Raw genomic sequence first — 16,586 nt, forward strand, 5'->3', positions numbered from 1 at the left:
TAAACTGCCTCGGGCCTCCTGCCCGACTTAGGTTCCCCTTGACCTTCAGAGGAGATAAGCCTGGCTCTGCTTGCACTGACCTTGTTTGACCCCTGCTAGCTTCTCCGTGTATACCAGGCTCATTAGACTGAACTTGGGATCATGCACGCTGATGTCAAAGGGCATTTTACTGAAGCTCTCGATGTCGGGCCAGGGCTCTCCCTCGGACTGGCTCACTCCGCTGCTTTCGCTGTGATCTAGGACAAGAAGAAAGAAAGTGTGCAGAGCAGGCAGATGGCCCAGCCTCCCTCCCAAGTGTCAGGGACAGAAAGTTTCATGAAATATAAACTCCAATGGGTGGACAAAGGCATTTCTGGAAAATGAGCTCCCATTCCAAGGTGCAGGGAACCAGAACTGTCCCTTCATACCCATGCTGGGAGGGACACCTGCCCTGACTGGCCCCCAACATTAGCCTCTGCACATTTGGTCCATATCTATGAGATCAACTAGTCTCCCACGTGAGCTCATTAAATTGCTTTAAAAGCTTGTTTAATTTTGGATGATCTAAGTTCTTAGAGTGTTAGTTGTGGGACTTTCAGAGACCGACAGCCTGCGTATGAGACTTCAGGGATGTGCTGAGCAAGGTTCCCAATGTCTGCTTCATGTCAGAATCGTGGGGAAGCTGTAAAAATCCCGGTGTTTGGGCTACACCCCCTCCCATCTCCTTTATCACCAGGCACCTGTGGGGGCTTAAAGCTCTACTCAGGTCCCATATGCAGTCAAGGTTGAGTAGCCCAGGGTTTGAGTTCAGCTGCTGCCCCTTACTACTCACACCTGCAGGCACCGACCTTAACACTCACAGTTCCCTGATTGTTGTAAGAGTTCCAGATGGTGTGTTTAAAGTGCCAGACACTGGTAGGCACGTGGTGGGTATGCAACAGATGATATTTATTGTTATTAATGAAATTTGTAAGATCAAAGCTTGACAACTTTCAAAAGGAGAAAGGAAGAAACTTAAAAAAAAAGTCTGGAGGGGTAGGGGGGCAATGGGGGGATAAGGACACATGTAATACCTTAATCAATAAAGAAAAAATTAATTTAAAAAAGTCTAGAGATGAGAAGTACAGCTCTTATCTTTTTAACATGATGCTGCTTATTTTTCTATCCTTGGGCTGAAGTTTGCATTTTATTTAAAAACTGAAGTTCATTCTAGTTTTTAAAAAAGGGGTCACTGTGCCTCTCTGAGCACTGTCACATCCATCACACTGAAATGAGGGAGAAGGAATAAAGCCAAACCAACAGCACTTCTTGCTACAAAGGCCAGGCTCGAGGGTCATGGGCTGTGCAGACTGTCTCACAGTTCATTGCACAGATTTGGGATCTGAGGAGAAAATTAAGGGTATCGCTGTCTGTGGTGCTAAGGGCCTTGTGGGAAAGTTGGCAGATGGAGGGTTCCTCCAGGTTGGTTTGGTCCCAGCCCCCTCCAGGCGGCTGAGGGGAGGGCGTTCTGAAGCCAACCGGGAGCTCTGGGTCCCTTCTAAGGTGGGCCTGGTGCAGCTCAGCTGGGGACACAAGGAGATGTGGCTGTGACCATGGGACTGTGTGTGTCTGGAATCATGCATATGAGCTGGTAATGCTATAGGGCCAAAGTGATTTAAAAATGATTAAATATGGCTGATTTTACCTAGTCTTGCTCTGGACTAAACTAGTCCCTTGGGCTTGTCACAGAACAGGTCAACTATTTAGGTACAGTGATGGCGAACCTTTTGAGCTTGGCGTGTTAGCCTTTTGAAAAACCCTAACTTAACTCTCGTGCCGTGTCACATATAGAAATTTTTTGATATTTGCAACCATAGTAAAACACAGATTTATATTTTTGATGTTTATTTTATATATTTAAATGCCATTTAACAAAGAAAAATCAACCAGAAAAATGAGCTCGCGTGTCACCTCTGACACGCATGTCATAGGTTCGCCATCACTGATTTAGGAAAAGCAAGTGAGGTGAGATCTCCAAGGCTAATCTGATGGAAGATGCCAGGGCCTTTCCCTCCTTCTCACTTGAGAACTTCTACCTCATTACCTCTACTTGCCTCCAGTTTCTCTCCCCTCTTATCCCCCGTCTCCTTCCCCTCCCCCTCCAGCACAGTCAGTCATTCTGAGATGTGAAGCCAGATTCAAGTCCACCCTATCCTTAGCCACAAGCTAATGCTGGCTGAGCCCTGCTCACACCAGTTTGGGGATGGGCTACAGAGCGGGACTATCCCACAGGTGCCAGCCAGGGGAGTGCTGGGAAGGGGGCACAGCTGGGATGATCTTACTGAAAACCAGCCCCCACAGCCCTGATAGGCATGAGCCCCTGTGTGTCACTGCAAACGTGAAGGGGTTTGTTCATGGCTCAGGCCTCTGCCGCACACGGAAGTTTTCATTTCATGAGAGTAATTAACCCATATACCTTCCCTCAGAGCCTGCGGTTAACACAGAAGATACACTGACTCACCAGCAAAGCCCTAGGATCCAGAATATAAAACATGCCCAGACCATTAAGCTCAGCACCACAACTGAATTGTAAACCTAAATGATTTCACCACCTAAGCAATTAATCAACCAAACAGAGCTTCATAAAATGCCTTTTTGCCCAGCGTTTGGCTGCATCCTGAGACGGGGAGGCTCAAGGAAGGGGAAGACTCCGCTGCTGACCGCAAGGGGCTAGAGCACAGCCACCGTTTACTCACACCCACTTGCCGGCCCGTTGCCTTGGCTCTCACAGGATCCCTGCCCGTGGGTACCAGGAGAAGTCCCAGGAGGTAAAGAAAGCTCCTAACGTCCCATCTCTCGCCCCTGCCCGCCCAGGTTCAGAACTCACCTGTGTTGATCTCTCCCTCATCATACACATCCACCTCCAGGAGCCTGATGAGCATGCGGAAGAGGATCCTAAGGAACTGCAAATAGGAGCCTGTCTTCCCCACCTGGTGGAAATAGTTTTAAATGGGGAGAGAGGGAAGGAAAAGAGGTTTCACACCTGGGCTCTTCGTGTCTCCTGCTCCGAGAGCCCTGAATGAGGTCCTCATTGTTCTGGGTCACACCCCTCTCCTTCTGCCCCCGAGTTTCCCTGGCTTCTTTCCTTCTTGGGGACCCCAGCTTAGGACAGGGTCTGGCCCCGGCCCTACCTGCGGGGGCCCAGTCAGCAGCAGTCGTCGGGGGTGGCAGGCCCGGGCGCCAGAGTTGGGGTCAGGCTGGTTGCTGTAGTCGGCGTGGTGCTGCCGAGCCGAGGTCCACTGCCTGTAGTAGAGGGACTGCTCCTCGCTGCCCATGTCCTTGTGCAGGAGCGGCCGCAGGGAGCTCACCCAGGCCACGTCGGCGTGGGGGAGTAGGGATGCAGAGGACGGCAGCTTGCCTCCCCTCTGGGAGCCCAGGAGGCTGTAGGCCGCTTTGGACAGAATCACTATTGGGGGCAGGGTGGCGTGCAAGCCCCTACAACCGTGGACAGGCCCAGCGGGCCACGGGAGAGCCCGGGGACCCGAGGAGGACGAGGATGACGATGAAGGCTTGGAGGTGGTGCTGCTCGCCATCTGGGGGCCCAGGGAATCACACTCCTGCTTCAGGGTCTCCCCAGCTCCCGCTGTGCCTGCAGAGACCCCTTCCTCCAGCCCCGTGCTGTTGGCTGGGCTCTGGAAGCTGGGGGTCAGGGGCTGCTTCTGGGACTTGTCCGCGGTGCTGGAAGAGCTCACCCCATTCTCCATGATGGAGCCTGAAAGCAGATGGACAGAGCCCACCCTGTGACTGATGCCAGGTCTCCTGGCACCTCCGGGAAGAAGGGCAAGGCCAGGAAACCAGGCTCTGGGCACCAGCTCCAGAAACTATGCTAGAAATCTTCCCCTTGCCCTCCCTCCGCACGCTTCTTCCGCTCCCCTGCCCTGGCTCAGGGTGGGATTGGCCAATGGGAGACACTGGCTGGAAACTGGTTGTTTATCCCCTGGCTCGCCCCAACAGGGTCTCCAGGGTGGGCAGCCTTTCTCCATGAGGGCTGCGGCCCTGTCACGCTGGCTCCTCTGGCTTCTTCAGGCCCAGCAGGGGTCAGGGCACCCTGGGGTTACCTGTATCACATCTTTGTAAATAGTCCATTATTGAATGTTCCTCAATTACCTCATTTGGATGTGCTATCTGACTCACTCCAGAACACTGACCACCGCAGGCGCCACATTCCAGTTCTGCTCAAGTGGCACCGCCACCTCCTGGGGTCTGAGGACCTCACCCTCCTGGCTGTGGACAACCTCCCCAGCTGTGGCCATTTCCATGGACACCCAAACCAGCGTGGGGACGCCTCCATGGGAAGGAAGATGGAAGCATAATCTACTCGTAATGAGGTGCTGCTCTCACCCAGAGGTCCCTGCACATTTGGCCAATTCACGACAAATGTGTTTTCCCTCTAACAGGGCAGCCACTCTTTGGATTGAGGACACACCTAAAGCTCATTACATTTAGGACTGAGGCCCTCTCTGGGCTCAGATCCGTGCTTCCCAGGCATGTAGGTCAAATCCCAACCTTGGGAGATTCTAGATCAGCGGTTCTCAACCTGTGGGTCGTGACCCTTTTGGCGGTCGAACGACCCTTTCACAGGGGTCGCCTAAGACCATCCTGCATATCAGATATTTACATTACGATTCATAACAGTAGCAACATTACAGTTATGAAGTAGCAACGAAAATAATTTTATGGTTGGGTCACAACATGAGGAGAACTGTATTTAAAGGGCCAGAAGGTTGAGAACCACTGTTCTAGATGAACACCAGGAACTGGAGGTTATTGCAACCAAGTCACTCCACTTGCTCATCTGACTGTTTTGTCTTTCCATGTTGTTTGAGAGCATGCCTTTCTGTCATGGCCCTGACCTTCAGAGTCCACATGTCTGCGCACTTTGAGCAGTGAGCCTTCCCGAGGACTCTTGGAGTCGGCCCAGGGCTGAGGGATGTGTGCTCAGTGGTGTGAGCACAGCCTGCATGTCAGGTTGTCCTCAAAGGGAGGGAAATTCTAAATAGCAGAAGCCAAACCATTACCTTTGTGTGAGTTCATCAGAGCAAGGGCAAGACTATGTGAGCCTTGTGGGATGGTTCTGGCAGTCGGGGCAAGGAGGGGATCTGATTAAAGAGCCACAGGAAGGAAGGCAAAGTCTCCTCCACTGATGCTGGCATCCCAAAGCTTCTAGATGGGACAGCCGTCCTCCCTCTGTTACCCTTTCCTCTCCTTGCCCTTATTCTGAACTAGTCTCAGAGAGAAACCTGGGGAGCCTTTAGTGGAGGGGCAGGAGGTACAGCCCTGGTCCCTGGGGAGCAGCTGAGCCCACCCAGTAGGACAGTCCTCCAGCTCTTCAGGTTGATGGTCACCATTGAAAGAGAAAACCCCACCAATAGCAGCCTTTTCAGTTCCCACAGCTACAGGATGAACAGAAAGACCAGCGCTGCTTTCGGACACGCAGTGGTGTGTGTGTTTGCGTGCCTGTCATAGTGACGGATGGAGGAAGGGGAGTGGGGACAGAGGAACAGGACTGGTTACCTCTGGCAGGGGCTTTTCATTTCTCCTCTCTCCTCTCTGTTTTGTTACATGCTCCAAGTTTTCTATGTTAAGTTTTATTACTTTCATAGTCAGAAACAAATGGAAATACTGTCGTATTTGCTATAATACAATTTATCAGAAGAAAACGCACGTGGAGCACTGCCATATAGGCCATATGCTAATGCTGCAAGAGAGGGGCTGGCAGGCTGCATGGTGGACCATCAGTCAGCCAGTGGCCTCAGAGTAGCTTTCAGGATACAAAGAGTTGCCATTAAGTACTTAGAAAAGTCATCCATTCATCCATCCATCCGTTCATTCATTCGAACACTTTGTGCCGGGTACTAAGCCAACTAACACAAACTTACAGCTTCAGGGTCTGGAAGGAAGAGAGGGCCTCTGTGCAAATACCTGATCCATAGTATCCATGAGATCTTTAGGGTAGGAGAGACCAGGGGAAATGTGCAGACTAAGGTTGATAAAATTTACTCACTCTATTTAGCCTATTACCAAGTTCGTCATTAAATGTTTACCCATAGAAGTATTTCGTGGCTGTTCAAGAGTCATGCTTTCTAAGTTTCTCTCCCAGGAAACAGGTCGGGATAGGATGCCTGAGCCACAGAAGACTCTGAAAACCTTGAGGGGTGTCAGTAGATACCTCTGTCTTCCACACAACTCCCTCCCTTCTCACTCCCCTTCCTGATCCTTCGAAAGAGAATAGAGAGTACTGACCCGAGGTTCCAGTGATGGCACTGCTGTTGCTCTGGGGCCTCTCCAGATCGATCAGCAGCTCATCCGAGTCATTCTCGCTCGCGGTGGCTCTCTCCTGCTCCTTCCCGCTCAGGTCCAGGGCAACAGTGGACCCCCGGATGACCTCTTTTGAGACATAGCAGCATGCCAGACCCACCTCCTGCTCCAGGGCTGTGCGAGTTAAATAGCTTGAATCAATTAAGCGGAGGTCACAGTACTTCAAAGACCTGCACAAAAGTAATGATGTTTTTGGTGAGACCATCTGCTTTGTGTGCAGCGTTGGTGTATGTCTGGATAGCTGGATGTCTCCCAGAAGCTAACGTCATGGGTTTCAGTGCCAGGTAAACCTTGGTCTACCTCAGCTCTGCCACCTCCTAGCTGTTATGACGTCACCCTAGTCACTTCATTTTATCCAACTGTAAAACGGATTAACAGCGCCTGGCTAATATGATTTTTGTAAAGAATGAATGGCAGGACACATATAAGGCATTTAAAGCCATACATTACACAGTAAGCATTCAGTTACTGCAATTATTACTGTTCTTGCCACCAATCTGAAGGCCTTATATTCTTGAAGGGGTTGGGGACAGCAGATTAAGAGACTTCATCCACAAAGAAATCCTGATTTCGGGTAGGTGCCTTTCCTCTCTGCCTCTCTGGCTGCCCTGCTTTAATGAATAAACATTTCTCACTATGGCTACCTTCCATTCCCAAAATTGCTAGGTGATCTCTGGGAAGTCAAAAGAAGGAATCAAATAAAGCTTTATTTCTTATATCTCTGAAAAAAAATCTATTTTCATTTGCCAAATGAATGAGATGGTTAAGCACCAGCCAAGTTTTAACCTTCAGCTCAGCTGGGCAACTCATAAAAAATGTACCTGGGAAAGGTTTCTCCAAGAGGATCTTTGCCAGTTAATATCACAATACAAGGCAGACCTTCTAAGTCTTGGTATGTCCGAGGGATCCATTCTTCAGGTTCATTTCCTCTCCAGGTCTGTAGAAAGGGGCCCACACGATAAAATTAAAACCCCTTACTTAAATTTCCACCTTTTTAAAAATTTCTAGGTCCAGATTTTTTAATTCACATCTGTGCTTCCAAATGACTTCCAAGTATGTGTACACTAAAATTTTAATTGCTACTAAAAAGCACACACAGAACACGCTAGAAGAATGTGGCCTTTAGTTTTATCTCAATAGGATGAAACAGGAGATCCTGGTATACAACATGCATTAGCCACACAGGCTAAAGAAATGATGTGAAATATCCCACAAACCTTACAGAAAAAACCTGGTTAAAATACCTGACTCAAGGCTCTTAAACATACATTCTTTATAGAATAAACAGACTCTGGGGCTGATTGAAAAAGAGAGTTTCAGCCCAGCTGGCGTGGCTCAGTGGTTGAGCGTCAACCTATGAAAAAGGAGGTCACGGTTTGATTCCTGGTCAGGGGCACATGCCCGGGTTGTGGGCTTGATCCCCAGTGTGGGGCAGGCAGGAGCAGCCAATCAATGATTCTCTCTCATCATTGATGTTTCTATCTCTCTCTCACTCTCCCTTCCTCTCTGAAACCAATAAAAATATATTAAAAAGAAAAGGACAGTTTCAGTTGTGAATGACTAAGAAATTAAACTCAACAAAACCCCATGAAACAGAAATTTTCACCAAGAAAAATCATGCAGTGAGCCACCTCTGATAGTCATTTTCCCTTTCTCCCTTTATCGACTTTGAAAATAACTGACAAGTAATACTTGGCTTTCGGCTCCAAAAAGTCTTTCTCAAGAAGGCTAAAAATAGAACCAAACCCGGGCCAACAAAAAGCCTGTCCTTTCCTGGGAAGAGTAATGCAATTAGCTCATGACCTTACATAGAGTCTATTAAGCATCAGCTTCTCATATACATCAACACATTTGTACATGTACACACATATGTTTATCTATAATAAATGGAATGTAACTCTTGAAAACATGAATATATCAATGAATGAAAAAATCTCACTAACTTGAAAGATGTTCAAAAGTGAAAAGATCTTACATTTTTAATATTTCCTACAACTTTTGTGATATTATACTATGTTAGCACAGTTTGGGTAATATTACATTTAAAATCTTTTTTTTTCTTGAAATATTGTTTATTGTATGTAAATGGCTAATTATTTTGTACCTACAACCTGGTAATAGATTTATTTTGTATATTGGGGGAAAAAGATCTTACAGATTCTTCTAATTTAGAGCAGAAAAAATAGAGCATCTTTTACAAAGACAAGGTGGTTTCTACCTTTTATAAAGTATGTAGCATTTAACTATGCTTTATATCAGCTTCCTAGCCCGAGTTATTTTAAGAAATAAACTGACACTTCTGATAATGGTTGGGAACAAGGACTAAGAAGTGAGGTGTTAAGTTATGCATGAAATGTTATTTTAAAATAGATGGGTACTTCCTTTGCTAAACACAACATGGGATAAAAAGAAACCTAAAAAGCAAAAAATAATCTGATAAAAAATTTGTTGATGTCTAGAAATACCAGTCTTTAGAAATAAATGTACTAACAATTATTCAAATGAAATGTATATGCTTTGTAAAACTGGAAGAACTGTAACCTCGTTGCCAAATCTTTTATCATATATTTGCATACTAAGGGGAAATCAGTGGATCTACATAACTTCACAAGTTTGAGAAACTTTTCATGTCCTAGAAAAATCAATCTATCAGAATTTTTTTCAAGTATTAGAAGAAAGGTCTCTACAAAAACCCAGTTTTCCATACATTTTCATGTGAAAGGGAACCATGACTTTACCTGATTTATAGCAAATAATTCTTCAGATAGGAAACATTTTATGTACAGCCATCCCACTGTACTCATGACTTCCCTGACACTGGGGTTCTCCCTGAATATATTTTATCTCCCAGAAACCATCCATAGACCATGGTTCCACCAAGAATAATGAGATCAGGTTACAATGATGGGATAACAGGTGTTATGTTTTACTACAAAAGATTTTCAAAAGATTAAACAAATCTTGCTTTTACTCTTGACTAGTCAGAGCTAGCCAAACCACTTTAAAATGCCTTTCTGTCACCTTGCTACTCCTGATGAATGGTGGCTGCAGGTCTTAGATACTAGTAGACTGACCCTGCCCAGGGTGATGTCACTGCAGAGGCATTTAAGACAACACAGAAGACTGGGTGAGCACTGAGTTCAAGGAAAATATGGGGTTCAAGGCCAAGGAAACCTAATGAACACGTCACAGGCAGAATGCTTCTGCAGGAACTGATAGAGATCTAAACCCCGTACCCTTCCAAAGTGCTTGTAATCACTTCTAAGTTAACCACAATCCATGAAGGAAAATTGGAAGGAAGCACAAAAACAAGACCATCTAATAAAAGAAGAGGCACTGGATTTTACCCAAGGCCAGAGATAAAAAGCACAGCCATGGCATCGCCACAACAGCAAAGGAGATTGGTAACGTAGAAATCAAAGGGCGAAGCAGAGACCACCTGGCAAACGACAGTCTTGCTTAGGATGTGACCATTTCAACAGGATTTCATATTTTCACTTCCACACAAATAGTTTTAACAGGACGAATTAACATGATCCAGTGGTTTTGAAAATATGAAAATCTCTTTTGTGTGGTTGGTGCCTGGCAGCTACTCATACAAATTGAGAGAGAACGGCTTTGAGAACCTCCCCGCCCCACCCCGTTTTGTGTATGGCGGCTCACAGAACAGCACCTGCACAGAGCAATCACCCGCTAAAAGCCCTGCCGGTGATTCTGATATACTGTTAGCCAGGGTCAGAGCCTCAGTTCTTGATTGTGGCTTTCAAACTGTGGCCCGGAGGGGCAAATTACTAGGACCTGCTGATTTATACTGACTTAGTAATTGGCACTTTTGAAGGGTCTGAACAAATGACCTAAAACTCTAATAATAGCTACACTTGGTCAGTGCCAAATGCAAACCCAGCAAAGACCTTGCAGCCTCACATCCTTTAAAAACATCTCCTGGCAACAGGTGTGGGGGACCTCACAGAGCAGTGCTGATGATTTGCCTTTCCACAATTTTCATCATCAGCACTATTCACATTGTCTCAAGACCTATGTCTCAATGAGTTTCAGGACTCTTCTTTGTTAGTCATCCTAGGAATTCTGCTGGAATGTGGTCCACAACTATAATTTAAATTGGTGAACATTATATTTGTATATAAACAGAAATGTTGCAATTTCCACTAAATATAGGAGTTTCTATTTTTAGATTTGTTCCTGTCGTTTATCAAGCTAATACAAGATACTGTGTTTGCATTTTGGTTTATCCAATTGGGTTGGCTGATAGAATACAATAAAAAAAGTTTATATTTGCAGAATGCATCGTGAACACTAAATAATGATCCCAAGATTAGAGTCCTTAGAGATCCCACAGTCCAACACTCATTTGCAGACAGGAAACTTCAGTCCAGGGTGACCATGCAAATCCCCCAAGACGACGTGATTCTTTTCATAAGAGATGTGCCAAAGCAGATTTGTGTAAACTCAGTTTAGTTCCATAGTTAGTGCAGGGTGCAGACACCATGTCAGTGTAAGTCAGACATACAACATCTAGCTCTGTGCTATACCGATACGTCTGCAGGTATTTTATTAAATGCTTTTACATGGCTAGGACACTCCAGATTATGAAAAACGTGAGCAGGGCACAAGGTAGGGAGTTAGTTGATTTAGGAATTCTCCCACACTCCCCATGCCTAACAGCAGGTGCTTAGGAAAAGCAGGCATCCCCTGGCCGTGCAGAGGGAGTGGGCTTGCTCATGCACCAAGTCCCTGTGCAGGATGCTCGGAGAGTCTCCCTCCAACCCAAGCCTTGGGGCTGAGCGTCAAAACAAGTTCGAAGAAACAACAAACTGTTGAAGAATCCACATGCAAGAGGGCAGGGAACAGTTCTACATGAGTATCGAAGATAAAACAATACTTTACCGACTCTAGACATGAGCTGACAGGCTAGATAGACAGAAAAGAATTAGTGAATCCATGATACTTATTTAAAGGTGTACCCCACAGAGGCTGGAGAGAACAACTTACCTTTTTATTTCTGAGAAAACAGATGGCCGTGGGCTAGATGCATCTCAGACAAGGTCAATAAACATGGGGTCAAATTGGGTCATCTCATTTTTGCACCTGCAGTTGGAGAGCATGGAAGACCAACTGCATGCACATGCTAGAAAGTGGGGGAGTTTAACAGAAACTTAAACTGGTTCCAGTTAGGAAAGTGAACATGTCCTTTAGTTTAGCCTTCACAGTGTCAGGAAGATCAGATTGACACGTGTGCAAAACCCTGTGAAACTCAGGCTACCTATGTGGGATTTCTAGAAAACAGAAACAAACGGAATTTCGAAGGAGAAATGTCTGCCCAGTGCTAACCTTTAATCGTGCCACAAAGTGAGTTGCAACGCTGACTTCAGAGGCAGGGTTCCCAAGGATGATCTCAAAGCGGTACTGCAGGCCCAGCTTGTCGCGCACTTCCTGCAGCCGCTCCTTGGCCAACATCGCCAGCTGCACGGAGGGCACCCTGATAATGAGCATGTGTCCCCTCCCACTCTTTGTTTTTCCTGGGGAGCTGATGAGGTCATCCATAATGCTGAGTGTTTCTGGTGTGCTGTGGTCTCGGAGGGACGCCATGGTGGTGAGAGCCATCAGAGCTTCTGAGTACTGCTGGATGAGAAGGTAGCAGCGGACGACCATGCTGTGCAGCCTGGGGTACCTTCAACAGAACACAGGGAGCTAGTACTTGGCCCAGGACTTAATGGGACAGTAAGGTATATGTGGTTGGAACCCAGACCAACCGTGGTGGGAAGGGGTTAGTGATCAGTGGCAGCACTGAGAATGTTGTCAGCTTATGTCTGAACCTTATGATTATATTAAAGGAAACTGAGACATGAAATATCATGTCTGTAGCATATAAGACATAAAAAGAGTAATTATTATCACTAATTCGAGGCTAGCCCCACGGATAGCAGTATATTCATAAAATGTGCCTTGGTGCTGGAGAACACTTGGAGCTGACTGGAGAAACAGCACCCCCTAGTGGTGCAGCCTCCTATCACTTAAGCTGGCTCAGTCAAGGGAACCTGGGAAGGAGCAGGGAACCTGGGAAGGAGCAGTTTCCTGGCTTCACTCAATTGCCCTTTAATTACATCATCACCACCTCACCCCACCTCCTGCCTAGACTGCCTGGTAAAAAGATCACTTTACTAAAATTGGCAGTTTTTACAAGTTCCGAGCAGGCAGAAAATAAATCTCTCATTTATGTGCTAGACCTCAGAAAGCCAGGTCTGCTGATAAAATGAGTATAAATGGGCAAAGAGGACCCAGTTTCAGGCATGAAGAGATGCTGGTCAAGAAAGTAGGCGCTGGCAAAATGAGGGTGATCCTGTGAACTTTCTTTCTGGTTGCCTGCTGGTGGCACATGTAGCTGGCTAGCAGCTGGGAGGCCAATGAAGGATTTCACCTTTGTCCCACTTTATAATTCTATTTAAAGTAAAACAAGTGGTTCACTGGCCTTCCACAGACAAGTCCAAGGTCAAATACCAACTAGGATGATCAAATGAATTGTGTGTTTTGAAGTACTTTAGAGTTGGAAAGGATCATAGATGCCCTGGGCTGTGACCATTCCACCTTCTCACAGAAGGAGGAGTTAAGGGGCCAAGAGAAATTCAGCTACTTGCCCAAGATCATCCAACTGGTCAGAGACACAGCTGGGACTAGATTCCACTCAGGTCTCTGAAAATATTTTCTTATATTGCAAGGATTTAGTAGTTTGGGGAAAAGAGAGGAAATCCTTCAGTTTAATCAATCCTGGGCCAATCCCTTCAAGTAGTCAATACATTATAGCAATTTTTAGCCTGGGGCAACTGGGTGGAAGAAGTAAGCACAGATGATCCATGTTTGAAGCTTCATGTTTTCTGCTGGGCCATGTAGGAAAGCCAAAGTTAGAACAAATGGTAACTTTGACATGCAAGCATTTCACATTCTGAAAGAAGCATGAACATAGAAGTGAATAGTTTTTCCAATCTGTTAATGTTTGCATTAAACTGCAATTGTAGTTTTGTATTACCAATATTGTAATACTAGAGGCCCGGTGCACGAAATTCATGCATGGGGCGGGTGTGTGTGTGTGTGTGTCTCTCAGCCCAGCCTGCACCCTCTCCAATCTGGGACCCCTCTCACAATCCAGGACTGCTGGCTCCCAACTGCTCACCTGCCTGCCTGCCTGATTGCCCCTAACTGCTCTGCCTGCCAGCCTGATCACCCCCTAACCACTACCCTGCCAGCCTGATCAATGCCTAACTGCTCTCCTGCCAGCCCGATTGCCCCTAACTGTCCTCCCCTGCAGGCCTGGTTGCCCCCAACTGCCCTCCCCTGCTGGCCTGGTCACCCCCAACTGCCCTCCCCTACAGGCCTGGTCCCCCCAACTGCCCTCCCCGACCAGCCTGGTCACCCCTAACTGCCCTCCTCTGCCGGCCTGGTCACCCCTAACTGCTCTCCCCTGCTGGCCTGGTTGCCCACAACTGCCCTCCCCTGCTGGCCATCTTGTGGCAGCCATCTTTGATCACCTGGGGGGGCCATCTTGTGTGTTTGAGTGATGGTCAATTTGCATATTACCCTTATTATATAGGATACATTGATGGGATCATCTACTAAAATACCAGTTATGAAACTCTGAATGATGTTACCAGAAGGAAAGCTATATTTCAAGCTGGCAGATGTAATGGGTGGGTGAGAAACACTTGCAGGGGAAGCTCATGGGCTGATTTTGGAAGTCTAAGATAACATTTGCCGTGAAAGGATTAATGTCACAGTGTCAGTTAAGTCTTCTCAAATCCAACAGCTGCAAACATATAAAATCCTACTCCAGGCCTGCTCCTTTTCCTGACACGGCATTTTAACTTGCTGGATAGGATGCATCCACCTGTCCTCATTTTCATTTCTCTTTCTTTTTTTCTTAGCACCATTATGAGGCAGGTTGTTACATAGATGGCTTGTGACCAAACTGAAGCAAATGTTAAGAACTAGAGCTACTGAAATTTACAGTGTGCTCGTCAGACAGGGCCACTTACCCCTGTCATTGGATGATCAGAGAGAGTATTGTGGAGGGCAGGGAGGGACCTGTATTAGGTTAGGCATATTCTAATCCCTCTACCTACTCTTTGAGCCCATGATTCAAGATCATAGAGGCAAAAAAATAGGAAAGCCCTTTACTCTTACAGAGTTTGATCTGGAATTGGGGAATAAAAAGACGGCAGAAGAGTCAGAAGAGTCATGTCCTTAATTCCCAAGGTCGGGGGCTGGAGAAGGTGCAGAAGGAACTGAGCTCACTTAAATGATCTGATTGCTTCTTAATTTTCTCCAGTCTACACTCCAAATGTCTCGTAGTAAAGTTTAGTTTTTACCAGGTCATCTAAGGGTACTTCCTATGGTGGACAGAGGGGAAAAAGGGGGAAATGTGGGGGGTATTAATGGGAGAGGCCAGACCTCAGAGGAATGGTCTTTAGTAAGCAGATCCCTCTCTGCCCGAGCAATGAAGCATGCTTGGGAGACGATTCAGGGCATGGAAAGTGGTTCTAAGTCCCACTTCGAGTCGCTAGTTTCTTTTGTGGGTCTCGGATGATCATAGAAAACCCACATGAGTAGAAGGTCATCTAAGGAAAGGCTATTTTTATTCTGCTGCCACTTGTCAACCACACAGCCTGGGCTCCACCAAACTCTCAGTGACATTGACACAGGACTTCTGGCTATTTTAGACATGCAAGTTCAGCTGAAGAAAAGGTTGAAGACTTTTATTTACCTCTCCAGGAGAGTGTTCACCATTTTTTCAAAAGTCTCATCGCATCTCAGAAGTGGGCTTGTGATCCCCCACTGCAGAGACTTACTGTACTCATTCAGGCCAAAGTACAGCTTTTCCTCGCAGCTCATGTCCTCCTGGTTCAAAACACAGAGCAAAACCCAGTGAGGACAGGGCACAATGGGTCTTGTGTTTTAGCGGGGGAAACTGTGTAATAGGTTATTTCCTGGAAGGTTAAAAAATGTGAATAAACAAGTGGGACTACAGCAAACTAAAAAGCTTTGCACAGCAAAGGAAACCAGCAACAAAATGAAAAGGCAACCTATGGAATGAAAGAAAATATGTGCAAGTCAAAAAATATAAAGAACCTACACAACTCAATACTGAAAAAAATACCAATCCAATTAAAAAATGAATAGAATAGACATTTCTTCTAAAGAAAATCTACAGATGACTCTCAAGTATAATCATCATGTGATACATTAGATTCTCAGACCTTATTCATCTGATATAGCTAAAAGTTTGTGTCCTTTTACCAACCCCTCCCTGTTCCCTCCTCCCAGCCCCTGACAAGCACTATTCGACTTTTACAGGTTTGACCTTTTTAAAATTTATTTTAGATTCCACATATAGGTGATACAACACACTAATTTTCTTTCTCTAACTTATTTCACTTAGCGCAATGCCCTCAAAGTCCATCCATGTTGTTGCAAATGGCAGTATGTCTCTTTTCCATGGCTGAATAATATTCCTATATATACAGATATGTGTATATGTACATACATACATCTACACAGGGTGGGGGTTGTGGTGATGGATGTTAACTAGACTTACTATGGTGATCATTTCACAAAACAGTATATACAAATATCGAATCATTATGTTGTGCACCTGAAACTAATATAATGTTATATGTCAATTATATCTTTGAAAAATGCTGTTTTCTCCTCTGTGGCCCTGCCCAAGCTGTCTGCTGCTGGGAGTGTCTGGTCTATCCTTTCTCGGTTTCAAGGCCTATCCCCAGTGCTCTCTCCTCCATGTCTCCTTTCCTGGGGTTCCCCAATGGATGGGATTTCTACCTCCTTTCAACTCCTAAATAATTTGGTTTTTTGAAATTATTCTACTTTGTTTTAGTTTTATGACAAATAAAAATTATACAAAAAAAGGAGATATATTGGACATATAACATTATATTAGTTTCAGGTTAACAGCCATCACCACACATAATTACAGTTTTTTTCTTGTGCTAAAAACTTTTAAGATCTATTTTCTTAGCAACTTTCAAATATGCCATACAGTATTGTTAACTACAGTCACCATGCTGTATATTGCATCTTGGGACTTGTTTATGTTATAACTGGAGGTGTGTACCTTTTGACTCCCTTCACTCATTCTGCCTACCCCACAACCCCTGCCTCTGGCAACCGCCAATCTGTTTTCTCTATCTATGTGTTATTCTCCTTTGGACAATAGTGACTTT

The 16,586-nt window shown here is 45.7% G+C and overlaps 1 protein-coding gene across 2 annotated transcripts in view; it reads right to left on the bottom strand.

Moving 5' to 3' along the window:
* Positions 1-16,586, bottom strand: part of GREB1L (growth regulation by estrogen in breast cancer-like) — a 140,066-nt gene that overhangs the window by 23,343 nt on the left and 100,137 nt on the right. For both annotated transcript variants that reach the window (XM_014535943.1, XM_014535942.1), the window contains 7 exons: positions 15,110-15,243; positions 11,686-12,025; positions 7,158-7,273; positions 6,262-6,506; positions 3,150-3,730; positions 2,846-2,948; positions 81-236 (listed from right to left, as the gene is read on the bottom strand). In XM_014535943.1, coding sequence (XP_014391429.1) covers positions 81-236; positions 2,846-2,948; positions 3,150-3,730; positions 6,262-6,506; positions 7,158-7,273; positions 11,686-12,025; positions 15,110-15,243 — 1,675 coding nt within the window. The remainder of the gene's footprint in view (positions 1-80; positions 237-2,845; positions 2,949-3,149; positions 3,731-6,261; positions 6,507-7,157; positions 7,274-11,685; positions 12,026-15,109; positions 15,244-16,586) is intronic.

This window comes from Myotis brandtii, unplaced genomic scaffold (assembly GCF_000412655.1).
Source record: "Myotis brandtii unplaced genomic scaffold, ASM41265v1 scaffold154, whole genome shotgun sequence".
Classification (NCBI taxonomy): domain Eukaryota; kingdom Metazoa; phylum Chordata; class Mammalia; order Chiroptera; family Vespertilionidae; genus Myotis; species Myotis brandtii.